We start from the raw sequence: 25,394 nt of genomic DNA on the forward strand, positions 1-25,394 counted from the left end.
CCTTAGAATCACTACATTAGGGAGAGTAACTATTATATCTTGCTAAGATATGTTTTGAAATTTCTGTTCAGTCTAATTTATTGGAATGGACAAAAATAAGATTCAGCAGAAAAGGTAATTATGGGTACTTAAAAATAAGCAAAAATAATGTTTACCTGTTACTCTTTAGTCAAACAGTAATTCAAAATAAGTAAATTTTAGGGTAAGTAAAAACATTATGAATTATCAGCAAATTTTAATGTTTATGTTATTATAGCCAATCATTTTATAAACATTTAGGTTAATGTGATTATCTGCTTTTTCAATGACTACGTTTAGCCATGAAAATACAAATCAACATATAATCCACATTATTTGCTTGCATGATATTAGATATTATCTATACTAATAAAAGGGTAATATGCTAATTAGGACGTCTTCCGGACATCCATCTGGACATCCATCCAGACAAAGCCACAGCAGCTGTGAGGGCCTAGGATCCGCTGCACAGGAGAGGTGCCACTGCAGGAGAGGAGGGTGGCGCCATGCAGGGAGAGGCGGGTGGTGCCGTGGGCCTGTCCAGCACCACTGGTCCAGAGTCGCAACCCCTTTTGCAGAAGTGGCAGCACCCATGCAAGAAGGTGGCATCTGTGCAAGAAGGCGGCGTCCGTGCAAGAAGGCAGCATCATGCCCCCTTCCACAGAGGCAGCCACAGAGCCAGCAGTGTGGGCCTGGTCCAGGAGCCATGCCTCTGCAGAGGCTGAACAGGGTGCAACCTGCTGTGCCTCAACCTCCCACAGCCCTTCCCCCAGTCAGCCTGGCTCCAGATCGCCCACACCCACCAGTGGGAGGGGGGTGGGGCCAGCGCCAGGCGCTAAGAAGCGAGGCCCGAGGGCCAGCAGCAGTGGGGTGATGGGGGCAGCGCCTTCCCCTGATCAGCCTGGTTGCCTTCTGCAGAGGAAGACATCCCCTGAGGGCTCCTGGACTGTGAGAGGGGGCAGGCCAGGCTGAGGGACCCCTCCAGTGCACGGATTTTCATGCACTGGGCCTCTAGTTATAAGATAAAAGGAAGACTCAGATTTGTCAAATAAGTTTCTAGTCTAGGATGGATCTGCTCCTGCCTGGGGTGCCCAGTCAGCAAACTGAAAGTTAAATCACTTTAAGGTCCCAGCAAATATTCCCCTTTACCAGAGGAGCACTCTATCCTGGCAGCTGATCCCTTAACACCAAACCAGCGTTGGGCCTTCTCACCCCAAACTAGGTTGATCTTTTGGCCCCAGCCGATCAGATATTTTCTATCTTTCTCTTCCTTGTTCTTTATTCTTTACCCTATAAAAGACTTCTGCCTATGGCCCCATTTTGTAATTCTCCAAAAAAGACTGTCTCCTTCATGGATTATTAAATAAATGTATCACCTAAATTGTCTTCTTTAAGCATTTTTAAACACATTTAAATTATTATTTGTTCTACTCCTATAAGGGTTTCTCTCGTGACCTTGAGTGTTCTGTTGTACAATTGTAAGTTAAAGGTCAACATGTCCATCTCTATTTTAACGGTTAGCTGAAAGCAGTATTTTCCACTAGATAAATAAGTACAATCGTATTTTCCTACTCAAATCTTTCTTAGACTCTGAAATAGGAAAAAAAATGAAGATACTTCAGAGGAAATAGGCAACAAGAGAAAAATTGAATCACAGAAATATAGTGCCTATTCCTTTTTGAACCTTATAGAGTAATAGGGTTTATATAAGCATAAGCTAAACGGACCATTTTATATCCCTCTGAGACTTTCTGGAAGCCAAACACATAAGAGTCATACTTCACTAGCAAAGGCACAACATATCTTACTAGTATACCAAGTACTTAGTCAGTTTTCATAGAAAAAGGCAGTATTTTAAATGGCATCCTTAAGAGAATAAGCCAGACTATTTCCTCAAGGAAATAAATTTGGAGTGGTAAATGATGCAGGAACTTTTTTTATTAAGTCATCCTAATTTCATAGCAGTTCTACAAACTCTGTGACCGGAATCCCCAACTTAAAAATAAAAACATCTGTTAATTGTTCCTTTATGAAATTGTTATCCTTATTTGAGGTTCTTTGTGGTGCATTCAATTCCCAGTGTGCCTTAATACCATAACCAGAAATAATTAGCAACATGTCTAGAAGATTTCACTAAGAAACATGTTAATTTGCCCTGGAGATAGTTCTTGCACATTTGTTTTTGCAGATTTCTTACTGAGTTAGTCTGTATGATTTTATGACAAGTCTTATAATTGTAGTCTATATGAACAGTGCTTTTATAAAATGTTTAGAATTGTTTCCTTATTATTAAATTTTATGCCTCAACCCATATCAGTATTTTTAACATGTCAGTATAAAGCAACTTGTTTCAGCTCAATTGTCCCTTGGCTTTTAATTCTTTCCTTTTTAACTTTATCTATAACTAGAGGCCCAGTGCACGAAATTCGTGCATGGGAGGGGGGGGGGGGTGTCCCTCAGGCCAGCCTGCACCCTCTCCAATCTGGGACCTCTCAAGGGATGTCTGTCTGCCCATTTAGGCCCGATCCCACCAGGCAGTCGGACATCCCTCTCACAATCCAGGACTGCTGGCTTCCAACTGCTCGCCTGCCTGCCTTCCTGATTGCCCCTAACTGCTTCTGCCTGCCAGCCTGATCACCCCCTAACCACTCACCTGCCAGCCTGATTGATGCCTAACTGCTCCCCTACCAGCATGTTTGCCCCTAACTGCCCTCCCCTTTAGGCCTGGTCACCCCTAACTGCCCTCCCCTGCAGACCTGGTCCCCCCCAACTGCCCTCCCTTGCAGGCCTGGTCCCTCTCAACTGCCCTCCCCTGCTGGCCATCTTGTGCCGGCCATCTTGTGTCCACGTGGGGGCAGGATCTTTGACCACATGGGGCAGCCATCTTGTGTGTTGGAGTGATTGCCAATCTGCATATTACTCTTTTATTAGATAGGATAGAGGCCTGGTGCATGGGTGGGGGCCAGCTGGTTTGCTCTGAAGGGTATCCTGGATCAGGGTGGGGGTTCCCTTGGGGTGTGGAGCAGCCTGGGTGAAGGGCCTGTGGTGGCTTGCAGGCCGGCCACGTCCCCTGGCGACCCAAGCAGAGGCCCTGGTATCTGGGATTTATGTTTCTTCTACAATTGAAACTTTGTAGCCTGGAGCAGAGCCAAGCCTGCTGCTCACTCTGTGGCCAGCAGCCATTTCTTTTGCGGTTTGTGTATCTTCTATAATTGAAACTTTGTAGCCTGGAGCAGAGGCCTAGGACAGCCAGGGCTGCAGAAGCTTTGCTTCCTCCATTGACGGGGACAACCCTTGCCTCCTGCTCTTTCCAGCTCAGTGGCTGCTGCCATTTCTGTTTGGATTTGTTTACCTTCTATAATTGAAACTTTGTAGCCTTGAGTGGAGGCTTAGGCCAGCAACAGCAGGCGGAAAGCTTGGCTTCTTTTGTTACCGGGAAACCCAAGCCTCCCTCCGGCTGTAGCCATCTTGGTTGGGTTTATTTGCATATTTGTTCTTGATTGGCTGGTGGGCATGGCTTGTGGGCATGGCTTGTGGGTGTAGCGGAGTTAGGGTCAATTTGCATATTACTATTTTATTAGGTGGGATAATAACAGGAAAATTTGCTAATTAGACCGGACATCCTTCTTTCAGACAAAGCCACAGGGTGCGGGGAGGCCGAGGCAGAGGCCCTTGCACCAATTTCATGCATTGGGCTTCTAGTTTAGGCATAATTGACAAATATAATTGTATATACTTAAAATATACAATGTGATGACATGATATACATATACATTGTAGAATGATTACCAAGATCAAAGTAATTAACACATTTGCTTCCTCCCAAAATAGTTGATTTTTTGGGCGGGATGAGAATGCTTAAAGTTTACTCACACCAACTTTCAAGTATACTATGCATATACAATTCAATATTTTTAACTGTGTCACCATGCTGTACATTGGATCCTCAGAACCTTCACTCCTTATATCTGTAAATGTGTACCCTTTGACCTACACATTTCTCCATCTCCTCAGCCCCTGGCAACCATCAAGCTACTCTCTGTTTCTATGAAATTGGTGTTGCTTTTTTATTCCACATGTAAGTGATACCATACATTATTTGTTTTTCTCTTTCTGGTTTATTTCCCTCAGCATAAAGCCCTCCAGATACTAACAATATAACAAGATTTGCTTAACACACACACACACATACACACACACACACACACACACACACACACATTACGATTTTCAATTTATATACACATACATATGTATAAGACTTACTTTGTGCACAGCATTTACTTTTGTATTAGCAGATCTTGATTGTTTAGCTTGCTCAGAATCTCATATTTATACATAATTGTTAGGAAATGAACATCTCTGATTAAATTAGTTGACACTTAAAATATACATGGTTTATGGATTACCAATATTCAAACATTTAGGACCATCATTACATCAAACATACCCTACCTTAAATTTTTGACATGCTTCGGAATCAAAATTATAGATACTACTTTTCCATATGTGTTGCTACAGTTATTCAGAGCAATGGATATGTCTGAATTGATGATATCCAAGATTTTATAAATCATTAATTTACTATTGGTTTTATTGTTACTTTAAAAGATAATATATTTTATAAAGAAAATTGAATTCCCTGAATTTTGGATGAATATGAATTCCCACATGTGTACTATATAGATATTTCTGATATATTTGTATATAAATCTGTATTGTGGAATTTTAGCATTTATTTCCAATAGTGTATAAGTTTTGTAAAAATTGCAATACATAATTATCTATACATTTAGTAATGGAAATGGAATTTAAAAATATATAAATTTTTTGAGAAATAGAAAGGTATTTACACTATATTCTCCATTAGATTATAAACTAACATTACTAAAATTATACATATTACAAAATTTGAAGTTATTTTTATGTGATAAGCAGAAAAATGTAGTTCTACTTTCAATATATGTTTGCATATTTTTGGTAAATATTAAAGTGTAAAAAATAAGTGATTTTTGATGATTATAGGATTTTCATATAGTGTATCTAATAAAGGCAGCATATTGAGACATATCCTATCAAAGAAAAACAGAAAATACACATAATTCTAAATCTATATAAAATGTATAATGTATAAAGATAATCCATTTAAAATATTTACTTAAACAGTCTTTAATAAGTAACTCATGAAAAATATGGGCAAAAATAGACTAAATAATTACAAGTTGAGATGTTATATTATAAAATGAAGTTGATAATTTTGCAAGTTCCTTCTTTATATTCAAGTTAATCAATAAATTCCTTAAAATAATGAATTTCCATAAGACATGTTAATATAATTTTAATTGCAAATGATAAATTATTGATCCTTTAGCAACACAGACTGGTTATTGAGGTATGCCTAAAATCTTGCTCTACTCACAAAGCACATTGTGATTCACTCAGCAAAAGTCAGATCTATAAAACTGCTCAAGATTTTTATGGTATATTTTAATTTTGTATAAAAAATGCTTGTTTCAGTGAACAAAACTGAGTCTCTGACACTATGCTATATCAGTTATCAAAATGTCAGGTTTCCTATTTTCTGTGTATTTATAGCATCTAATGTGTTTATCCATTCAACCTAAATTTATAACACATGTAATATTTATAAAGCATCCTTCATAGAAAAGCACTATATGGACTTCAAAGATTAATGAAGCCTGAACAACTTTTTTAGAGGGTTCTAGTTGTTTTGCATTAAACATTTTATTTCATAACTTATTAAATTGTCAAAACTAATTAATTAAATTTGGACCATTTAAAAATAGGTTTTACTTATTGACAGAAAACAATGGAATATATTTTTTCACTACTAAATCTGTTAACTATTTTAAATCTATTTTTTAAAACTTCCCTTAAGATAGTAATATATTTTCAACAAGATTTATAAATTTACTCCTTTCAACTTGCCAAATAAAGCTTGAAATAAATATTTAACTTCTCCTTAAATTGTCTGAAATAAATTATATACAGTTAAATTTTCTAAAACTGAGGTAGGCAAACTGTGGCTCGCGAGCCACATGAGGCTCTTTGGCCCCTTGAGTGTGGCTGTTCAACAAAATGTCATGGCCTAGGCGAGTCTATTTTGAAGAAATGGCGTTAGAAGTTTAAGTTTAAAAAATTTGGCTCTCAAAAGAAATTTCAATCGTTGTACTATTGATATTTGGCTCTGTTGACTAATGAGTTTGCCGACCACTGTTCTAAAATGTTAAGTCCAATTGGATAGAGAATTATTATATTCAATTTTCCAATTCAACAAAATGAATAGAGCTTTCAGAAATATCTGAAATGAAATTCTAAATTCTGCCCCAAAGTTTATGCCCAGGCAAGAGGATTGGTTTTGTAGCTGTCTTTGTGCCCCAATGTCATGTATGTAAATCTGTAAAATGCAATTATCAGCATAGCAAAAAAAAAAAAAAAAAGGAGAAGAATAGAGGCTAAACTATTCAAGAATAAAAGTTTCCATTAGTTTAAGATATTTATGTTAATGGTGTTAAAATCAGTGACATGTCATTCTTTTATTTAAATTTTAATTAACTATAAACTTAGTAGCATTCTCTAATCATTTGAGAAAAAAGTGGTTCCAGAATGCTTTCAGTCCACTTGGCCTGTGTCTAAACAACACATGGAACAAATGCAAATAACCTTATCTCCTTTAGACTCATTGTTTATATTTTTCTTACCATATTGGTGGAGAATTTAGGACTGGTCCTAAACCTTATTATGCTAGCCTTAAGTAACACTAAAAGCAGAGAGAGTTAAAAAAGCTTTTTAAAAACTTATTGCAAGTTTGTTAGGTTATGTGTTTGGCTAAATCAAACTTGCCAATGTAGTTATAGAAGTCTATGCCTTTCAAAACAAAATCAACACAATAAAATTCTTCTTTTCTAGCATACCCAAGCAACTCTACATAAATACAGTGCTTTAAGAATTTGGCTTATAGACAAACAGCTTGATAACCTAAATGATGCCAAAAGCAATCACAAAGTACATGCACTATGGAAGAAAATATTCTTGTTAAACCAAATATTCTAGTAAGCTCTGGCATACTGATCACAAACTCATTGGGTGAGGCATTAATGTTTAAAGAAATAAAAAGAAAACATTAGATATATGAAATTACATTTTTTGTATTGAATTAAGACCTAAAGACTCTTTAAAGTTTTTAATAAAACTACATAAAGAATGCATACATTTCACACTCCAGAATCATTTTTAGAATGATAGAAAGGTAACTTGCCTGTTAAGCACCATATTGTATAACATAGTCAAAGACTTGTATAAATCATTCCTATTCAGCACATGGCCATGAAATGGATTCCAAAATGCACAATTTCAGGAAAGAAACAAAGAGTGTTCAATAGCACTTATAATAATATTATTCTCCAGGCTGCCCTTAAAAATGCAAATGATGTGGGTTTGGTTGTTCTTGTTGTGGCTAATATAGATGCATACTTATATAGGTCATGGTTAACATGAAATTTCATGAAAAAGGGAGAGGTAACATAAAGCATGTGGGTTTTTGAAGTTAGTCAAATTGGAAACGATCTCAGTTCTGACACTACCATCTCTGTGATCTTAAGCAACTTAACACCTGTGAGTCAGTTTACTTACTTTTATAATTGGAAATATAGATTTTACTTAAGAAATTACCTTGTCCTTGCAATGCAGTTAATCCAGGGACTACATCAATGACACAATGAACAGTCTGCCTTATGGTGGTGAAGTCAATGAGATAGTAAACAAATAATACCAGAGGTATACTGATTGTGAATATAATAATACAAAGCTGAAGAGTAAATGGAGAGAGCATTTTTAAAATATAGAGTAAAAGTAGGTCTTTTTTGAGGAAATGACATTTGAACAGAGACCTAAATGATGAAAAGAGGCCATATTCTAGGCCAGTCGTTGGCAAACCGCGGCTCGCGAGCCACATGTGGCTCTTTGGCCCCTCGAGTGTGGCTCTTCCACAAAATACCACGTGCGGGCGCGCACATACAGTGAGATTGAAACTTCGTGGCCCATGTGCAGAAGTCGGTTTTTGGCCTGGGCAAGTCTAATCTGAAGAAGTGGCGTTAGAACACTCAAGGGGCCAAAGAGCCGCATGTGTCTCGCAAGCCGCGGTTTGCCGACCACTGACTGTCCTAGGCAAATGGAATATGCATAAAAGCTCAGAGGCTGTTAGGAGCTGACTTGTTTAAGAAACCTATTTTGGTTTCAGCAAATCAATTCAGGGGTGTGGTACGTGGAAGATATATCCAGGTCCTCATCTCTGGAAACTACAAAATGCTACCTTATATGATGAAAGGGACTTTGCAGATGTGATTAAATAAATAATAATCTTGAGATGGGAGAATTACCTTGGATTATCAGGATAGAACATACATGTAATCACATGTGCTTTTACAAAATGGATGCAGAGGGAGATGTGACTACAGAAGGGTAAGAGGAGATGTAAAGCAGGAGGTTTGAGTGATGCAAAGAAAGGGTTACCATTTGAGAATGCAGGACAAATAAAAGGCAAGCAAGCAGATTCTTTCCTTGAGCCTCCAAACATAAGCCCTACTGCCACCTCGATATTAGGCCGCTGGAACTGACTTTGGACTTCTGTCTGGCAGAACAGTAAGATAACTCTGTACTGTTTTACGCTACTAAGTTTGTGGTCATTTGCTGCAGCAGTAATAGGAAACCGAGTCAGAGGGAAATGATGAAAAGAAATGGGTTCAGAGAGGTAGCAGGGACTGGGTCATTTGAGGTACCACACAAGGATAATAGTGAAAGCAAGACTGCCAAAAGCTTCCACCGATACGCTAAGCATCCTCTGGTGGTGAACTGGACTTGGAAATTGGTGGATTGAGGCACAGAAAAGGCTCAGGCATGGGCCACATTTTGAAGGCGTTGTTCATAGGATTTGCTGATGCTTAGGACGCATGCAGTGAAGTGGAGAGTGATCCAAAAATCTGAAACAACTGGGTGACTGCACAGCATTTTGGGGAGATAGCTAAACCTACACAAAGATGGTAGAGAATGGTCTAAAGGGAATCTAGAGTTCATATCCATATTCAATTTTAAGCAGTGGAGCTTTTTTTAAAAAAAATGTGAACTAAAGGATAACACAGTCATTCACCTAAAGGGAATGAGCAGGAACAAATGAGGGGAATATTCCCTTATACTCCCAAACCCCATGGAATAGTGAGAGGACATATTAAAAGACAAAAGATAAGAAGACCTCCCCAGGCATCACATATTTCTCAATATGTAGTAATTTATTTTAGTACTGAATATAAAAATACATCTTATTTCTTCTCTTTATCATTTCTTTAAGATAAAATGGCAAACATATCCACTTAGAAATTAAATTCAAGCTGACATCTGAACTAACATCTGAGAAAATATACTGGCAGACAGGATAAAAGAAAAAAATATAGAATTCTGTGTTTAAAATATGAAAGTACTAATAATGAATGTATGATACTGATGTAAGGATAAAGAAACATAAGTGAAAAATCAGTGACCTTTTAGAACAAGGAAGTTAATCAAGGCACATTCGGACTTCAAAGTTCTATGTCATAGCCAATTTTATCCTAAAAGCTAAATAATTCCTGAATTTCTCTGATGTAATCATTCCAGAAATAAATACAGAAAAAAACAAAATTAAACCTCCAAAATATTAATGACATTACTGAAAACAATTAAAATACTAAGTTTACCCTTAGTTGTCAAAAGTAAATACTTTCTCCACTAATATGTATATCACTCTTAATTAGGTTATTTTATTGGTTTTTTAAGTTAAAACCATTGGCATCTATAAACAATACTACATATCATCAATCATCTAAGATGTTTTTTAAAAGTCTATCAGATAGTGCCCAATAGAAGAGTAGAGAAAGGCTAAAATAATTTAGATTTCCATAAATCACTGACTTGTCTTAATAAAATACTAATACAGCATATTTTTTTAAAAAGTGACAAAGTGTTCAGGCAGTCAGGAAGAAGATACAGAGTAACAAAAGCATTTTTTAATGAAAATTGAATAACTTATTAAATGTATCCTGGAGTTTCAAATGATTGTGCTTAAATTTCATTATAAGCCCCACATAAAAAATCAGTAATAATTTGGGCAAAACAAAACATGCTCCTTCATCACCTATGTAAATTGGGTTAAAAAGTATACCTCTTCCCACACCCAAATTTGATAAGGAAGTTTGTCTCTAATAGATGTTATAAACAGACATATACAAATGTTACAATGGCCTTATTAAAAATGAAAGACAAAAAGTCACACTCAATTGTCTATGCAATGACAGATATTATTGATATGACATTCTGGAAAAGGCAAAAATATGGGAAGAGATAACATTAGATGTTACAGCAGGCTGGGCTTGGGGGAGGGCTTGACAATACATGCAGGAGGAAATTACTGGGGATGAAGAAAATTGTCCACATCCTGATGAGATGGTAGTTACACAAATGTATCCATTTGTCAAACATACAGCAACTGTACACTGAAAAGGGTGAATTTCACTGTATGAAATTATATCTTAGTTAACCTGGCTTTAAAAAGTGAAAGAAAAATATATCCCTTTGCAATGCTGAAAAACCGGATTTTGTTCCAGAATTCTGGGTTCTGTAAGTTAGTCCAAAGTTTGTAGCTCATTTTAACTTATCAAATCTTTAATCAGAATTATGAAGTTTATATTAAAAAATAACTCATTTACTTTCAACCCTAAGGCTAAAACATGTACAAATTATATAAAAGAAAGAGATATTGTTTCAACTTTATAATATCTTTGGTTTTGAGTTTGTTGAGAGAAAAACAAAACAAAATAACAACAAATTGGCCAAGCCAAGTTATACACATTACAAAAGCATCAATAAAATCTCAATTTAAATGAAGCCAGAGCAAATCCATGGAACTTAAAAGGACAATATGCAAGGAGAACTTTGATTCTCAGAGACTAGCAGTGGAGCAGTGGACCCTTAATATTTAATTTTAAACATAATTATATTATTTAAAAAATCAAAAGATGAATGAGTTGCAAGCCAGAAGATATTTAAATTAAGGCCCTATGCCCTAGTTGTAGATGTCAATACAGGAAAATGGTTAGATCATTCCTATGAAATTCAAAATGAATGAATTTTAGAACTTTTGCCATATCCATGGCCAATATATGTACTAGTACAAAGCAACTCAGGATAAGGTATATAAAGATTTGATTACTTTCCACAATTGCATAAACAACTTGTAGAAAACTTTTTTTTAAAGAGGAGAGAATGAATTCAAAGTGATTAGCATATATATATATATATATATATATATATATATATATATATATTAGAGCTAGATAATATTTTTTATTAAATTTCAACTTTTTAAATTGTCCCTTTCACATATGTTGTGCCTGGGGCATAAGTACCAAAGTTGAAACATTAATAGAAAACACATAAAATGGAAACAGCTGCAGCTATTAAAAAAGTAAGATCCCTTAGGTTAGGTCAATACACAGATATATGAGTTTATACCAGAGCTTGTTACAGACTCTGCTAGGCTAAAGAGCAATACGAGTTATAGAGAATCAAGCTCTCTATGGATGGGTGCGCTCTACAAATGAGGGCATTAACTCTTGAGCAATGGTGTCTCTTTCTGTCCTACAGATCTTTGGTGCACACTAGATTGTTGATCCAAAATTTGTACTATTATTTGTATTGACTACTGTGCAACATTTTCATGTTTTAAATATACCTAAGACCTCTTTTTCTTTCAAGCTAAAAGGTGTTTTTTTGTTGTTTTTTTTAATTGACAAGGTAAAGCACGAAGTGTGGCTTCCAGACACCAATCTTTCCTAGAAATTAAGCTGCACTAAGCAGGCACGGTTTTCCTTGCCTTTGTATTCTGAGCTGTTGCAAGGGAATTCCAAAATGACAGCAGCTGTGACAAGCATACCAATTCTTGTGCACCACTTGTGTCTGTTAGCTGGCATGAGGAAATGATCTCTGAGACAGAGAGGTAGAACTGACATGGAGACAGAAATAAAACCTCGATGTCACATTGGCCTCATGTCAAAGCGGAGGACATTTAAACAGCAGAACAGCCTAATATCAGTTAACCTCTATTTGATTTTCACAAATGGATTTCATCTGAAGAGCCAAATTAAATCTGAGCCTGAGAAATGGGCCTGTGTATTAAGATGTGTCCAAATTAATTGGTGTCATGACGAGTGTTTAGCTTCCAGCCTCAGACTTGTGTGAGTCACTGTATTCGTATACAGAGATTACATTTTGTGGTGGGAACTTAAGCACAAATTTTATTTTACTTTAGTATAGGAACATGACTCCCAGCATCTATGACAACATTGCTAAGAATCAGGTGCTTGGTAATTGGGTAGTATAATGGAAACATCAGTAGAAAAACAAAAGCTCAAAGAAGTCAACAGCATTCCTTATATGTCTCATTTTTTAGGGTTCAAAATTATGGGAAAATATTTAAAATATGTTCATTATTTTTCACACAGTTACATAAGTATGTTAGTGGCTTCAGACTAAAGTGCAGGGACCACCGCAATTTCCAGAGTTAGAAGATGACAGTAACTATCAACTACCTCAAAAATAAAAATATCTCTGATATAATAACAGTACACAAAAGGTATAGGACCACAGCTGGATAAAAAAAAAAAAAAAAAAAAAAAAACACAATCCACCCCAAGGTACAAAACATTTTCTCTAAAAATTATAAATAAAATTTGTATTGTTTGATTATACTAATCAGAACTAGAACTTATAATAAACTATGACATGCAATTATATATCAAATTAAAGTCAGTGTATTTAAAGGTGATTAATAACTAAAACAGAATTAGAATGCCCTTACATTCAACAGTATCTAAAACATCTTGCAGACATTCCAATACTTCAATATACTTTGTTATTGATTTCAGAGAGTAAGGGAGAGGGAGAGAGCAATAGAAACATCAATAATGAGAGAGAATCATTGATCAGCTGCCTCCTTCATGTCCTACACTGGGGATCAGAATTGAGCCTGCAACCTGGACATGTGCTCTGAATGGGAATTGAACCATGGCCTTCTAATTCATAGGTTGAAACTCAACCCATGAGCCATGCCAACTAGGCAGAAATTTCAACACTTTAATTTACTATAATACCATATTTTTTCCTAAACTTTATCTTTAGTGATGATAAATCATAAGTACTAATATTTTTCATTGTCATTTATGCAAAACCAAATCTATAAAAACTCTGGGTATTTTATATAAATATTTTTACACTCATTGATATATGTGTGTATTGAATATGCACCATACATAGATGGGAATATGCAGATATGAGTAATAGTTATCCATTTCTCAATCTTTGTCTTTCTATTTATCTATACATATGATGATCCCATTTGGTTAAATTTAGGTTAGAGTACCTAAATGCCTTTCCCAAATGATCAATCAAACAAAATTAAAGATGCATATTTTTTCCATGATTGGAATCTTCTAAAACAGCTATCAATACCAACTCAGAGACATTCAATTATTAGTTCAGGGGTGCTATAGCAATACTACATTAATGTACAGCACTAAGTTATTTCTCAGGCCACCGTAACCTTCCTCTGCTTCCTATAATTGTTGCTGGAACCAATATGCCCAAAGCCACTGTGCTTCAGAATCTTAATACCCTGTCCCTTCACACCATGAAACAATTAGTTACCAAGTCTTTTTGTATCTCAAAGTGTTCTTTATTTTTATTCTCATTGCCCTCACTTTAAATAAAATTGTTTACTCTGTAGACTTTCAGTCAATCAACCTTTCCCCTTCCAATAACCCTGCACATTAACACCAGGTAAATGTACCCAAAAGAGAGCTGTGATGGTCTCACCTCACTGTTCTACCATCTTCCCTTATTCTCACAGTAACATGTTTCATCTTTTTTTTTTTTTCTTTTTCCTTCTAAGGAAACTGAACTGAAACTCTGCTCTGGAGCCCAGATCATGTTTTATTCATGTATTTTCTCCTTCCTTTATGCTTGTTTCTATGGGTGTAAAAGCAGTGTGTTGGCATTGTCTGAAGTGCCAACTCCTCCATAACCTCTTACCTGATCCTCTCTCCTCCCAAGGAAGAGAGAATCAAAATCTTGTCTTCCTCACACGCTCTGTTCCTCCTTGTGGCCAGCACCAAATTATATTTCCGCTTACCGATGGTGTACCTGTCCTTTCTGTTTACAGGGTATCACCACATGAAGGGTAGGCCCCGTTTCTTTGTATTCTTCAAAATACTTGGAATTTTGTTTTAATCAGGGTACATGATTGAGCATTCTTAATAGATGAATGATTTAATAAATGGTGATTTTTGCATTTCTTCCTATTTCTATCTATAATTTGAGTTTAAGTTATCAATTTCATATAGAAAAGTGGTTACAATTTTATAAGTGAAGTTATGTCAAATAGTATTTGCAAAGTAGGTCTGTACAAACATATAACTGCCAGCTTTCAAATTAAAACTACAGATAGGAAAAGAAAAACATTTCCATATATTTGAAATTTGAACAAATTCTTCTTTGGTTTATGTAGGAAAATGTGGATAGGAGATGATTAATCATAGAAAAACTGTTTCTAAGTATCACTTGTTTCACTCTGTGATACTTAACTAGCTGACAGCTGACAAATACTTCAGTTTAATTCAACTGCTACCAAAATATCAGTTTCTATGGAAGAAAATAACACTTTTGGTAGAGTGAAAAAAAAAAAACTCAACTTATAAATTCAGTCCTTTGCAACAATATGGCATTTTTATACACACATAGCGTTTATACTCTGGTGCCCTCTTAACATACGTTTGCCAGGTTATTCTCCTGAATATAAATTCTACATGCCTAATGACCTAAGCGTTTATGCGCTTTTGGATGCATATATGTTATATAACCATACCACAAATTACAATTTACAGATATATTTACATTTTGTAAAATCCCAGAAAAGTACTACAATCCTCTCAAACTCAGTAGGTGTTTGCTTTACAGGAAGTACAAAACAGTCATTATATTTTGCTGCTCATATATGTAGCTATTATACACTAACTGGTTGCCATAAGATGTTAAACTCCTGGCACACTGGGGAATCTAAGAGTTAATCTTCCTGGTGATCTATCCCCTAAACACTTTTTTGAAAGAAATATAACAGAGTTAGTCAACATGCATAACTCTTATTTAAATGCCACTAATGTTTAAACATACCTGTCAGTGAGGTTCCCTGTGGTTCCATTTCACACTTCAGCCACAGGCTGATGCACTGCAGAGTGTTTTGTGCTTCTCTCCTTAATCAAGATGCTACATTTAACAGAGTGACCTCTTTAAAGTTATAGGCGCAACACTCTTTGAGTCGAGCTCAAAAAATGCCTGTCTACCTAGCTTACTTCAAGGATAAAAACAATAGCCTAAATAACTGGGTGCAAAACAGCAGCTCCACAAGTAATACAGAAATGTGACATGAGCAGTTACCTGGCCTTTGATTCTGTCTTGAAACTGAACTCCAAAGGCCTAAGCATGGTATGTCCTGAGGACTGACTACCAAAGTGACACAGTAGCTAAAGACAGTCACCAGCTAGGCCGGGTTCCAGTGGGAAACCATTTCCTCTGGCAGCTTTTGAAGTTTGTTTTTATAGGAAACTGCCTCTTGGAGCACATAAAACTAATTCATGGCGCTTCCCAGAGCTCCCGCACAGCACACCGGCTGGAGCTCCCCTGTGGACAGGGCCGTCTTGTTGACATAATCGGGCCTCTGCTCCCGGAAAAGCTCCAGCTGTTGGTGTGGAGCCACTCAGATTAGGTTAAAAGCCTCTAAATCTTCCAAAGTGTCCCCAGGAAGGGAATATAAAATTGGTGACGGTGATATGGCGAGACCCAGGGCACACAGCGAGGCTGGGACATTTGTATTTGGGTCTGTCATTGAGATTCAATAACACAGAACTTGCTAGTGGATTCAGCAGAGGTCACGACGCAAAAGTGATGGATGATCCACAGTTCTATTTTCCCCACTGAATCTGAGTTATATGCTGGGTTAACTTTTCTTTGGGGGTTTGTTATGCTGCTAAAAATATTGTTCTCCTAACCACCTGGCTATCACAGTAAATATTTTTTATACTAGAATGCCTACACACACTTGAATAATGAATTTAAAATCAATGGGCTTTTTTTTTTTTTCCTGTTGCACAGGACATGGTAGGAGACATGTATATATTATAATTTTGAAAGGGAGGATTGCTCTTAATTTGATTACCCTTCTTCCTCCCGATTTATTTAATACATACATATTCAAAAAGATTTTTAGGGACAAAAATGATTCACTCAAATTATGAAAACCAAGAAGAGAAAAGTTTGAATATGACCCTAAACATCTAATTTGAGATAAAAGTTGAAAATCAAAAGCAATATGCATTTGAAACATAAAAGAACTAGCATTTCTTTGTCCAGGTGTGAGAAATACTGAGGTTTGGGTATAAAAGTAATGTTAAGTGAGTTGAAACACTAGAAACAAAGAAAACAGCAGCTGTATACAGAATAGATAAGAATAAAAGTGAGAGAACATTTAGTCACATGGGGAAACGGAGTTGAAAGAATCGTGTATTTGTTTGAATTTGATGTAATCCGCAGTAGTGAACATGAAGTTCAAAATGAAAAGCCATTTCTCTTACACTCTTGGCTCCTCTTTCCCGGCTCTACATTCCTTAGGAATAAAAGAGAATGAAAATGTGAGATCTTCTTGCCAATAGTCCAGCGAAATTTGAGGACTAGAGTATCAATAACTTGTGTTTTTGAAAATTTATGAATTGTCTTTCTTTTATCACATTCTTTTCATACCTAGATATCATTTTGTATGATTTTTTTAATGTTACATACTGCTCCTATTGTTTGCAAGATCGTCCTGGTACATAGTCCTATCTGACTATGAAATTTCTTCTTGACCTTCTTAGTCATTCCATTCATATGTTTCTCTTTATTACATCTTCACCTGTCTTCAACTCTATTCTCTCTGCACCTACATCAGCACTTATTTCACTAAATGGATATTTTTGCTTATAGCTCTGTCTTATGCAAGCAAAGCTAAGCTGTTTGATATTGGGGCATCATTGATTTCCCCATCTTTTGCTTCATTGGTTCCTAATATGGAGTCTGGACCTCTGTGGACAACAAAACCATGCGGTGGACAGAAAACTTTCTCTTTTTTCTGCTCCATGCTTCACGTTTTGACCTGTTCTACAGCCTACTAATACCATGTACAAAGCATTGCATTTTTAATTCTTTATGCTTAAATTATTTTCTCTATAATAGCAATCTTCCAAACCATCTTTGCGTAGCTATGACATTTGTTAATATTTTCATCAAATAAGCTTCAAGAAGATAAAGACAATCCCTCTGCAATAGATATAGTTACACTACAAGACTGCCAAATACATACCCACAGAAGTTACCACGAACTTCTTCCTCTTCTCTTTTAATGAAATATTGCCAGAAAAACTTATAACCATAGGAAGATGGTATAAATGAAACTGAACACTAAATTTTCACTAAAACATAAAGGAAAAATTAAGCATCAAAAATTAAAATTAAAGCATAAAAAATTAAAAATGAAATTAATCTACTATGCCAAATTTTTCAGTTTTGTACTCATTACCATTACTTTCAGGTTTCTAAATATATATTCACGTTACAGAACATATATTTCATTCCACATTATCTTTTTCTCAGCTTTCACTCTTCTGGAAATCTTGACACCTCACTAGATTTTAACCAGAAAACCATTTCCATTTTCTCCTTCAAAAGCCTTCCCTAGGTTCACCACTGGAGTTATGTAAGCTACTAAAACAAACTCAGCAGTGCCATGCACTTTAAAAGTTATATTTATAAAAGTATTTTTACTTAATTTATTCTTCAAAAATAGTCACATTTTTAAAATGCTCATTGTTGATGTGTTGAAAAAAAGTAAATTCTCAATTTATCACAAATAAAATAACTTGTATGTATCCATGTACACTGGAAGAATAATGTAAAATTTACCAAGGCTTTCAATACAGAAAACTTGCTTTGATATCAATAGCTAAAATGTGTTTGATGTATTTTACAAGCTTTTGTTCTACTTCATTAAAATTGAACCAATATTAACACAATTTTTCAGGCTGGCATAAAAAAACTATAGTACATAAAACCCATATGAATATTTGCATTTTAATATTACAATTGAAATAAAGTGCATGAGCATAGAGCCATGTCTTATTACAAACATAGCTAAATGTAAATGCCATGTTTTATGTTTTTTTCACTTAAGTGGAAAGTATAATGTATTAGAACAAACCATTTCTCTGTTGTGCTTATAATGTACTAGAGGCCCAGTGCATGATTAAATCATGCACGTGTAGGGTCCCCTAGGCCTAACCTGCCATCCAGGCCATATCCACTGCCCTGCAAAGCCTAGCACACTCCGCGGACACTGCTAGCAGCCTGCTCCCCGCTTTTGATGGCCGGGGGTCCGCTGGTGCCAGAGCGGACACACAGCTCCCCGCTTTCGATCACGGGGGAGCTGGGTGCCTGTCCTCTGGTGCACCAGGCCTTTCAGAAGCCTCCTGCGTGGCGGAGGCTTCTGAAAGGCCTGGTGTCGGAGCGGACAGGCACCCAGCTCCCCCGCTTTTGATGGTCTGCGGTGGGACGTGAGCTCGCTGCCTCAGAGGCCCCTTCTGAGCCGCAACATAGCCATGGCGCAGACGCTGAGCTCGCGCCGCCGCTGGCGATGGGAGCTCAGCGTCCTGCCGGCACACTCGGCCACCCTGGCCACCCCGAGTCCCTCCCCTCCGCGCTTCCTGGCCAATCGTGGGCATAGTGAAGGTACGGTCAATTTGCATATTTGTCTATTATTAGGTAGGATGATGCACTAATCTCTAGTAACAGACGTTTATTAAAAAGAGAGAAGTGATCTCTTTAAAAATAATGTCACTTATTTGAATAATTCAGAACACAAAAAAAAGGTACTGCAAATATATTATGAACTGGTACAAGGAAACTAACCTCCTCTAATGATTGTCCAATCTGTGCTGTTATAAACTGCAAAATATAATAATGATATTTTAATCATTTTCTTATCTAATACATTTTATACACAAAATCTATTTCAAAGGAAGGATGGTATTAAAACATTTAAAATATTATATTCATAATATTTCAGTAAACGTATATTCAAAAATGACCTTTTTTAGAAGATTTGAAACATTTAAATTATTATGTAACTGGTTAATATGCAAGGATCACTTTTTAATGTTTATGTCTAAACAGACTTTCTATTCAGATTCCTGCTTTTATTTTATATCTTATTTTTAATATGTTTTTATTGATTTCAAAGAGAAGGCGAGAGGGAGAAAGAGATAGAAACATTGCTAAGACTTGGCTGCCTCCTTCATACCCCCTACTGGGGATCAAGCCTGCAATGCGGGCACATGCCCTGATCAAGAATCGAACCATGACCTCCTGGTTCATGGATCGACCCTCAACCACTGAGCCACACTGGCCAGGCTCTTACTGGTATATTTTAATAGCCCATTAATTTATCTCCCTGCCTCTGCTTCTCTATCTTTAAATCAACTGGATATAATACCATCAATCATTTTTTCAAAAATACCTCTTGATACTGTCAGTCATTCAGTCTTCTGCCCAAGTTAGCTAGTTGGCCCTTCAGGTCTCCACTGGAGTTCCAACTTGGATTCTAAGACTCTTGATTGGTACCCTAGCACATCCCTAAATACTTTTCAATTACTGTTCCCTCCAATTTTTGGTCCTTATATTCTCAGAGATTGGCTGAGGTTCTGTTAAAAAATTGAAAAAATACTTTGAATATGAAGTTGTATTTGTTATATTTCTCATTCACCACTGGCCAAACAATTTACTTCCATATTTTCCCTTCTGGATCAGACTTCATTCGGTACTTACCTAAAAAGCCTTAGTGCGATTAGACATCTCATTCCACCTGTAGAGGGTGTTGCTGTCCTAAGATGCAGTAAATGTCCCCAGACTCTAACCCGCTTGGTCTAGGTCATGCCTTTTTCTTCCACTAGTCAAGCCACTGGGGCCTAACATGTCCACACAGAAGCTTATCAAACAATCTACAACGAATTCTGCACTATCTTTTGAAACTAATGGACACTATAATATGGAATGAATCACTCAAAGGTTCTTTATATCATATTAGGAAGATAATCATTCCTTTGAAGCAAAGGCTCTGACTCTGGAATTACAGAAGTAATTATAATTAGAGTCAGTTGATTTGGAAGTTCATTTTGCATTTGTAAAAAGTTTATTTTTTTTAATTTAAGGAAATAGTTAACGAATTCAAACTCCTCTTGATTTATTCATGGGCATAGACATGTTCATGTAAGGTTAATTATTTTATTTAAAATCAGCGACCAGATTCGACAAAAGTGTACAGAGAACCCTATTATATTTGTTAACTAAACTACATTATATGCTGAAGCCCTCATGTGGATGTAGAATCATGTAACGAGGATAAAGAAGAATCACTATGTAGCTGATGAATATTGTAATTTGATATCGATTTGTGCAGCAACAAAGTGCTTGCATGGAACAGAAAACCACACAATGTTGAGAGAATGCAATTGTGATACAAGGGTGGATCTGATTTCACTCTTGTAGGGCAGTTTTTTCCATATGCCACTTTGAGTGTTTCTCTTGTACATCTGTTGCATGACAAACATAAAATGGTTGGGTTCACTATCAATTAAAGGCTGGAACAAGTAAGATTTCAATTACAACAGGAGAGCAAAACAGCTGGGAAATCCCCAAGGGGAGGTGCAAGAACCAAGGGGGTGAGGCAGGCATCACAACGGTACATTGCACACTACTAATTAGAGAGAAATGAAGTCAAGTTAAAAGAAAATATACCCCTAGATATTCTGTTTCACAGAGACCATTGGGTAGTGAAAACAGTACCTCAGTGGCTTGTCTCAGGCTAAATTCTCATGTAATTGTTGCCTCATGAGCAGACTAAAAAAAACAGTGGCATAAAAGATATTATATATTTTTAAGATAACATTTTTTAATTCAGTGTGATTTAATTGAGACATTTTTATCATATCCAAATATTTTTTAAGACTGGGTATATTTAAGAGAATTATGTAATGAGTTTACAATAGCCTGTAACTCCCTAAATAAGAAATGCATAAATATAAGCACATATAAAAGTCTTGTTGACAAACATCTTAGTCTTAGGAAAAAATCAGAGATGTTCTACTATGTACACTGCATGACAATTATGTATTTTTCCTGATATGCCCATTTCTCTTATGTATAATTAAATTATAAGTAGTGTAAATTAAAATAGCGTAACATGCTATTGATAATTACTTTTTCTAACATAGTTAGAATCTAGCAATATAGTTAAGAATTAGCCACAGGTTATAAAATGTTACAGCTCTATAGAAAAGCACATTTCCTCTGTAGTTTTCATAATCAACACATTTCATAAAAATAATTAATACTATAATAGCAATTTTAGAAATATGCTATATATAAATTGTTTTATCTATAACCCACCCCATCCATTTTTGGAGAATTCACATATATGGGTTTAAGAAAATAATAATAAAAACAGCAATTATTATTATTATTTTAATCAATGTTAATGAAGCCATCCCAAGATTTATCTTGTAGCTCACACATACCTGTGATCCAAGTTGGAGGGTTGAACATAGATCTGAAGTCTTATCTGGAATTCCCCCCAAAATAAATTTCCTTATATTGCTTCATCTTTCTCACTAGAAATTTACATGGGTAGAATAAAATCATTTTATAACTTCAGTTAGAAATTATTAGAGGCTCAATTAGGACAGTGGGGGAAACCATGACGTTCTAAGGTAGGAATTGCAGGTATTAGAGAATAACGAAAGGTGAGCATGAGGGAAAGGAGAAGCTGGGAGAACTGAGATTTCCAGCTTGAGAAACCACAAGTGGAAAGTGTTGAAAGAATAGTAGATAGGGGTGTTATCTTGGACTCCTCTAGGTACTCGATGTGATATATTTAACATCAAATATAGCTTCATTTACCTTCAAAGTTTAAAATCATGTTTTATCTTAATCATTTCTGTATGATAGTTTGTGAAAACCAATAAATCCTTGAATAGTTATCCTAATGGCTAAGGGGAGCATCTGCCATAAAGTAATTTAGCAATGACCTGGGTCTTATTTTAAACATGATCCTAGAAAAAGAAAGATAATTTCTCTTGCTCCTTCTCCCAATGTATGTGTAGTGAATTTATTCTAATGTAATTCAAATCCCACCTCTCTAAAGCCACCTGCATTGAACAGGGAAGGGCATTTCCAAGCCTTTTGCCACTCCCCACATTTCCCTTCAGTAATCTGTCCAAGCTTTGGATGATACTTCCCAAATGATCAGTATAGGACTCATGGAAGCTTTGACCTGCCTCCCAGATTGTGTGCTATTTTCCTCCAATTATAGAAATAAGGAAACATTATAATTAAAAAAAAAAAAACTGAGGATGGCATAAAACTACTTCCAATCTGAGTATAAAACAACAAAATAGGGTCAGTTTTGAACATTCAGTACATGTGTTTTGATAATTACATTACTCATTTATTAATCCTAACATTTGGGGAATACGAATAAAATATTATCTCTCAATGTTTAAGTAAGGAGAATGAAATTTTATAAAAATATCATAAGCACTTAATAAAGGGAGAAAGGTACAAACTTGATAATGGCAAAGAGACCATTTTCCTTCCAGATCTGGTAGTGTGGGATGTCTTCCTAACTCAGATGCAGAGTGGGGAAATCAGTGCCTCAAAATTAAATTCAGAAGCATGTACAGCCTCTATGGAAACCATAAAAGAAGGATGGACAGGCAACAGCAAAATTACAGCTGCTGAGATTGTGTGTGTAACCAAGTGCCACTTCACTCTTGATCTGTTAAGTTGACTGAAGGAAGGAAATCAATTACTATCATCAGTGAATTTCAGGTTGACCCAGGTTTGAGATGCTAGCTACAGTCAGGTGTGAGCCCTCAGCAAAGATAATTCTGACTAAGCTTTCATTTAGTAGGAGTGCTACTATATTCACTACTTTGAGATTGTAAGTGGTTGTGTTTTAAATGTAGACAGTGACAGGTAGAGAAAACCCAAATATCAAAGACATCTTAACATCACCAACAAAAGATCTGCCTAATCTAGTTAGATTTTCTTTAGCCCAGGTCTATTTCAGGAGCACGCACACACACACACACACACACACACACACACACACACACACATCAATATTCTCTGATGAACATACTATAGTCTGGATATATTAAAATATCAGAGACCACAAGTATTAGATATTTGTAATACCTTTCAGGTTGGGATCCATTCCATCTGTTGTGGTAACAGTGTCCCAAATTTGCTTTGTACAGACTTCTTTCCCACTTTCACTCCCTGAGTCTGAAGCCAGGAGACTGACTATTCAAACAACAACTCTGTTCCCCAGATACAGATAGTTTTTCAGGGGTGGGAGTGTGCCCTGTTGTCCCAGGTCCGATAGGATGACTCCCTGGTCTAATGTGGAAACTCCCAGACAAGACAGTGTGCTGAGCTCACAGGAGCTGGGCCTGCAGCTGAGGTCACAAAGAGGAAGGCATCTGTCAGTGAGACAGCCTGGAGGAAAGGGACTATGAGATGGTAGCTGATATCACCACTTGACTTTTAAATGCAAGTATAATTGAAGTACAAGTCAATAAATGCCCTCATAAATACCCTTTTGTGGAGATATATTATATATGCACATCTGTAGATTAAATAGCCAAACTTACTTCAGTGGTGCTCAATACATGGTGTCACTAACAGACTTGACTAAAATCTCTCTCTCTCTCTCTCTCTCTCTCTCTCTCTCTCTCTCTCTCTCTCTCTCTCTCTCTCTCTCTCTAATATGCTAAGTGTCCGACTGTTTGACCGGTCAACCAGTCAACCGGTAGCTATGATGTTATGATGTGCAATGACCACCAGGGGGCAGACCCTCAATGCACAGTCACGGAAACATGGAACAGACTAATCAATCTCAGAGGGAAGGGGGTTGTTGGGATGGCCGGAAGAGATTAACCAACGATCTGATATGCATACTAGAGGCCCTGTGCACAGATTGATGCACCAGTGGGGTCCCTCAGCCTGGCCTGCGCCCTCTCACAATCCAGGACCCCTTGGGGGATGTCGGACTACTGGTTTCAGCCTGATCCCCGTAGGCCAGGCTGAGGGACCCCACAAGTGCACAAATCTGTGCACCAGGCCTCTAGTATATAAAAGTAGTCAATTTTCAAATAGTTCTTTTCAAGAGCATCTATAATAATAAAAGCATAATATGCTAATTAGATAGGGTGTCCTTCCGGACGACCTTCCAGACAAAGCTGGGGCTGTGAGGGAAGCCAGGGTCTGGGTGCCAGAGGGAAGCCAGTGCCGGAAGCTGGGGGAAGAAAGGCCTACTCTTGCATGAATTTCATGCATCGGGCCTCTAGTATAACTAGAAACAGTTGGCAAAGAGAGTGATGGGCAGAATGCAAAATCTGTGATTCCTTTATGATAGACTTCAATCTAATTAATTTAGAAAAAAACACATATATGTATTTCTATTTAATTATGTTTCCCAAATTCCTCATATCTAGCATTATACTCAAGTTTTTGTTTCCAGGTTGAATAAGTGGACACATTTTTAAAGAAACAAAACTGAAGAAAATAATCCAAAAGCAAAATAAAACTCCCTAAAGGATCACATAATATCAGTAACATGCTAATTAAAAATATCCACTCTGTAGGAATTATTTGTGGACTAGAGAATATCTAAATATCTTATTTTATGCCAATGACTGCTACTGTTATTGGGGAACAGATACCTTATTCTGCCACAAACATCCATTTATTTGAAAAAACAAATTTAGTCAAAAATAAAAGAGAATACACAAAGCATTTCTCATGTTTTTATAAGTTCCTGAACAAGGTAGCTTGTTCAAGGTTTTGCTTCTAGAACACTTATAAAATAAAATAAAAAGTTAAGATAAAGCCCCAAATCCATGATAACCCTTTTGCCATGACTTCTGGAATAATTTTCCCAAAAGGAAAACATTTAATTCTGCAACTCAATATGTGTTTTAAATGTCTCCTATAGCATTGTATTTATTTTGATTTTAAAAATGAACAGTTAAAACAATGCATAAAAATTTAGTTTGCATTGTATCAGTACACTTTATCATATCAATACACACTTAGGGATTCTTCAAAACCAAGATTAAGCTGGTAAATAT

The 25,394-nt window shown here is 36.4% G+C and overlaps 1 protein-coding gene and 1 long non-coding RNA gene across 3 annotated transcripts in view; both read right to left on the reverse strand.

Moving 5' to 3' along the window:
* Window positions 1-23,556, reverse strand: part of LOC129147080 (protocadherin-9-like) — a 528,066-nt gene extending 504,510 nt beyond the window's left edge. The window contains exon 1 of the mRNA XM_054720289.1: window positions 23,458-23,556. Within this exon, the coding sequence (XP_054576264.1) occupies window positions 23,458-23,476 (19 nt within the window). The 5' untranslated portion in view covers window positions 23,477-23,556. The remainder of the gene's footprint in view (window positions 1-23,457) is intronic.
* Window positions 16,686-21,849, reverse strand: LOC129149946 (uncharacterized). 2 transcript variants are annotated; one of them, XR_008556742.1, is made up of 3 exons: window positions 21,777-21,849; window positions 19,114-19,149; window positions 16,686-16,780 (listed from the first exon to the last, which is right to left on the reverse strand). It is a non-coding gene; the product is annotated as an uncharacterized LOC129149946 (long non-coding RNA). The 2 variants fall into 2 exon arrangements; XR_008556743.1 differs by lacking the exon at window positions 16,686-16,780 and adding an exon at window positions 17,605-17,621.
* Window positions 23,557-25,394: the final 1,838 nt, after the last annotated feature.

This window comes from Eptesicus fuscus, chromosome 8, assembly GCF_027574615.1.
Source record: "Eptesicus fuscus isolate TK198812 chromosome 8, DD_ASM_mEF_20220401, whole genome shotgun sequence".
Taxonomy (NCBI): domain Eukaryota; kingdom Metazoa; phylum Chordata; class Mammalia; order Chiroptera; family Vespertilionidae; genus Eptesicus; species Eptesicus fuscus.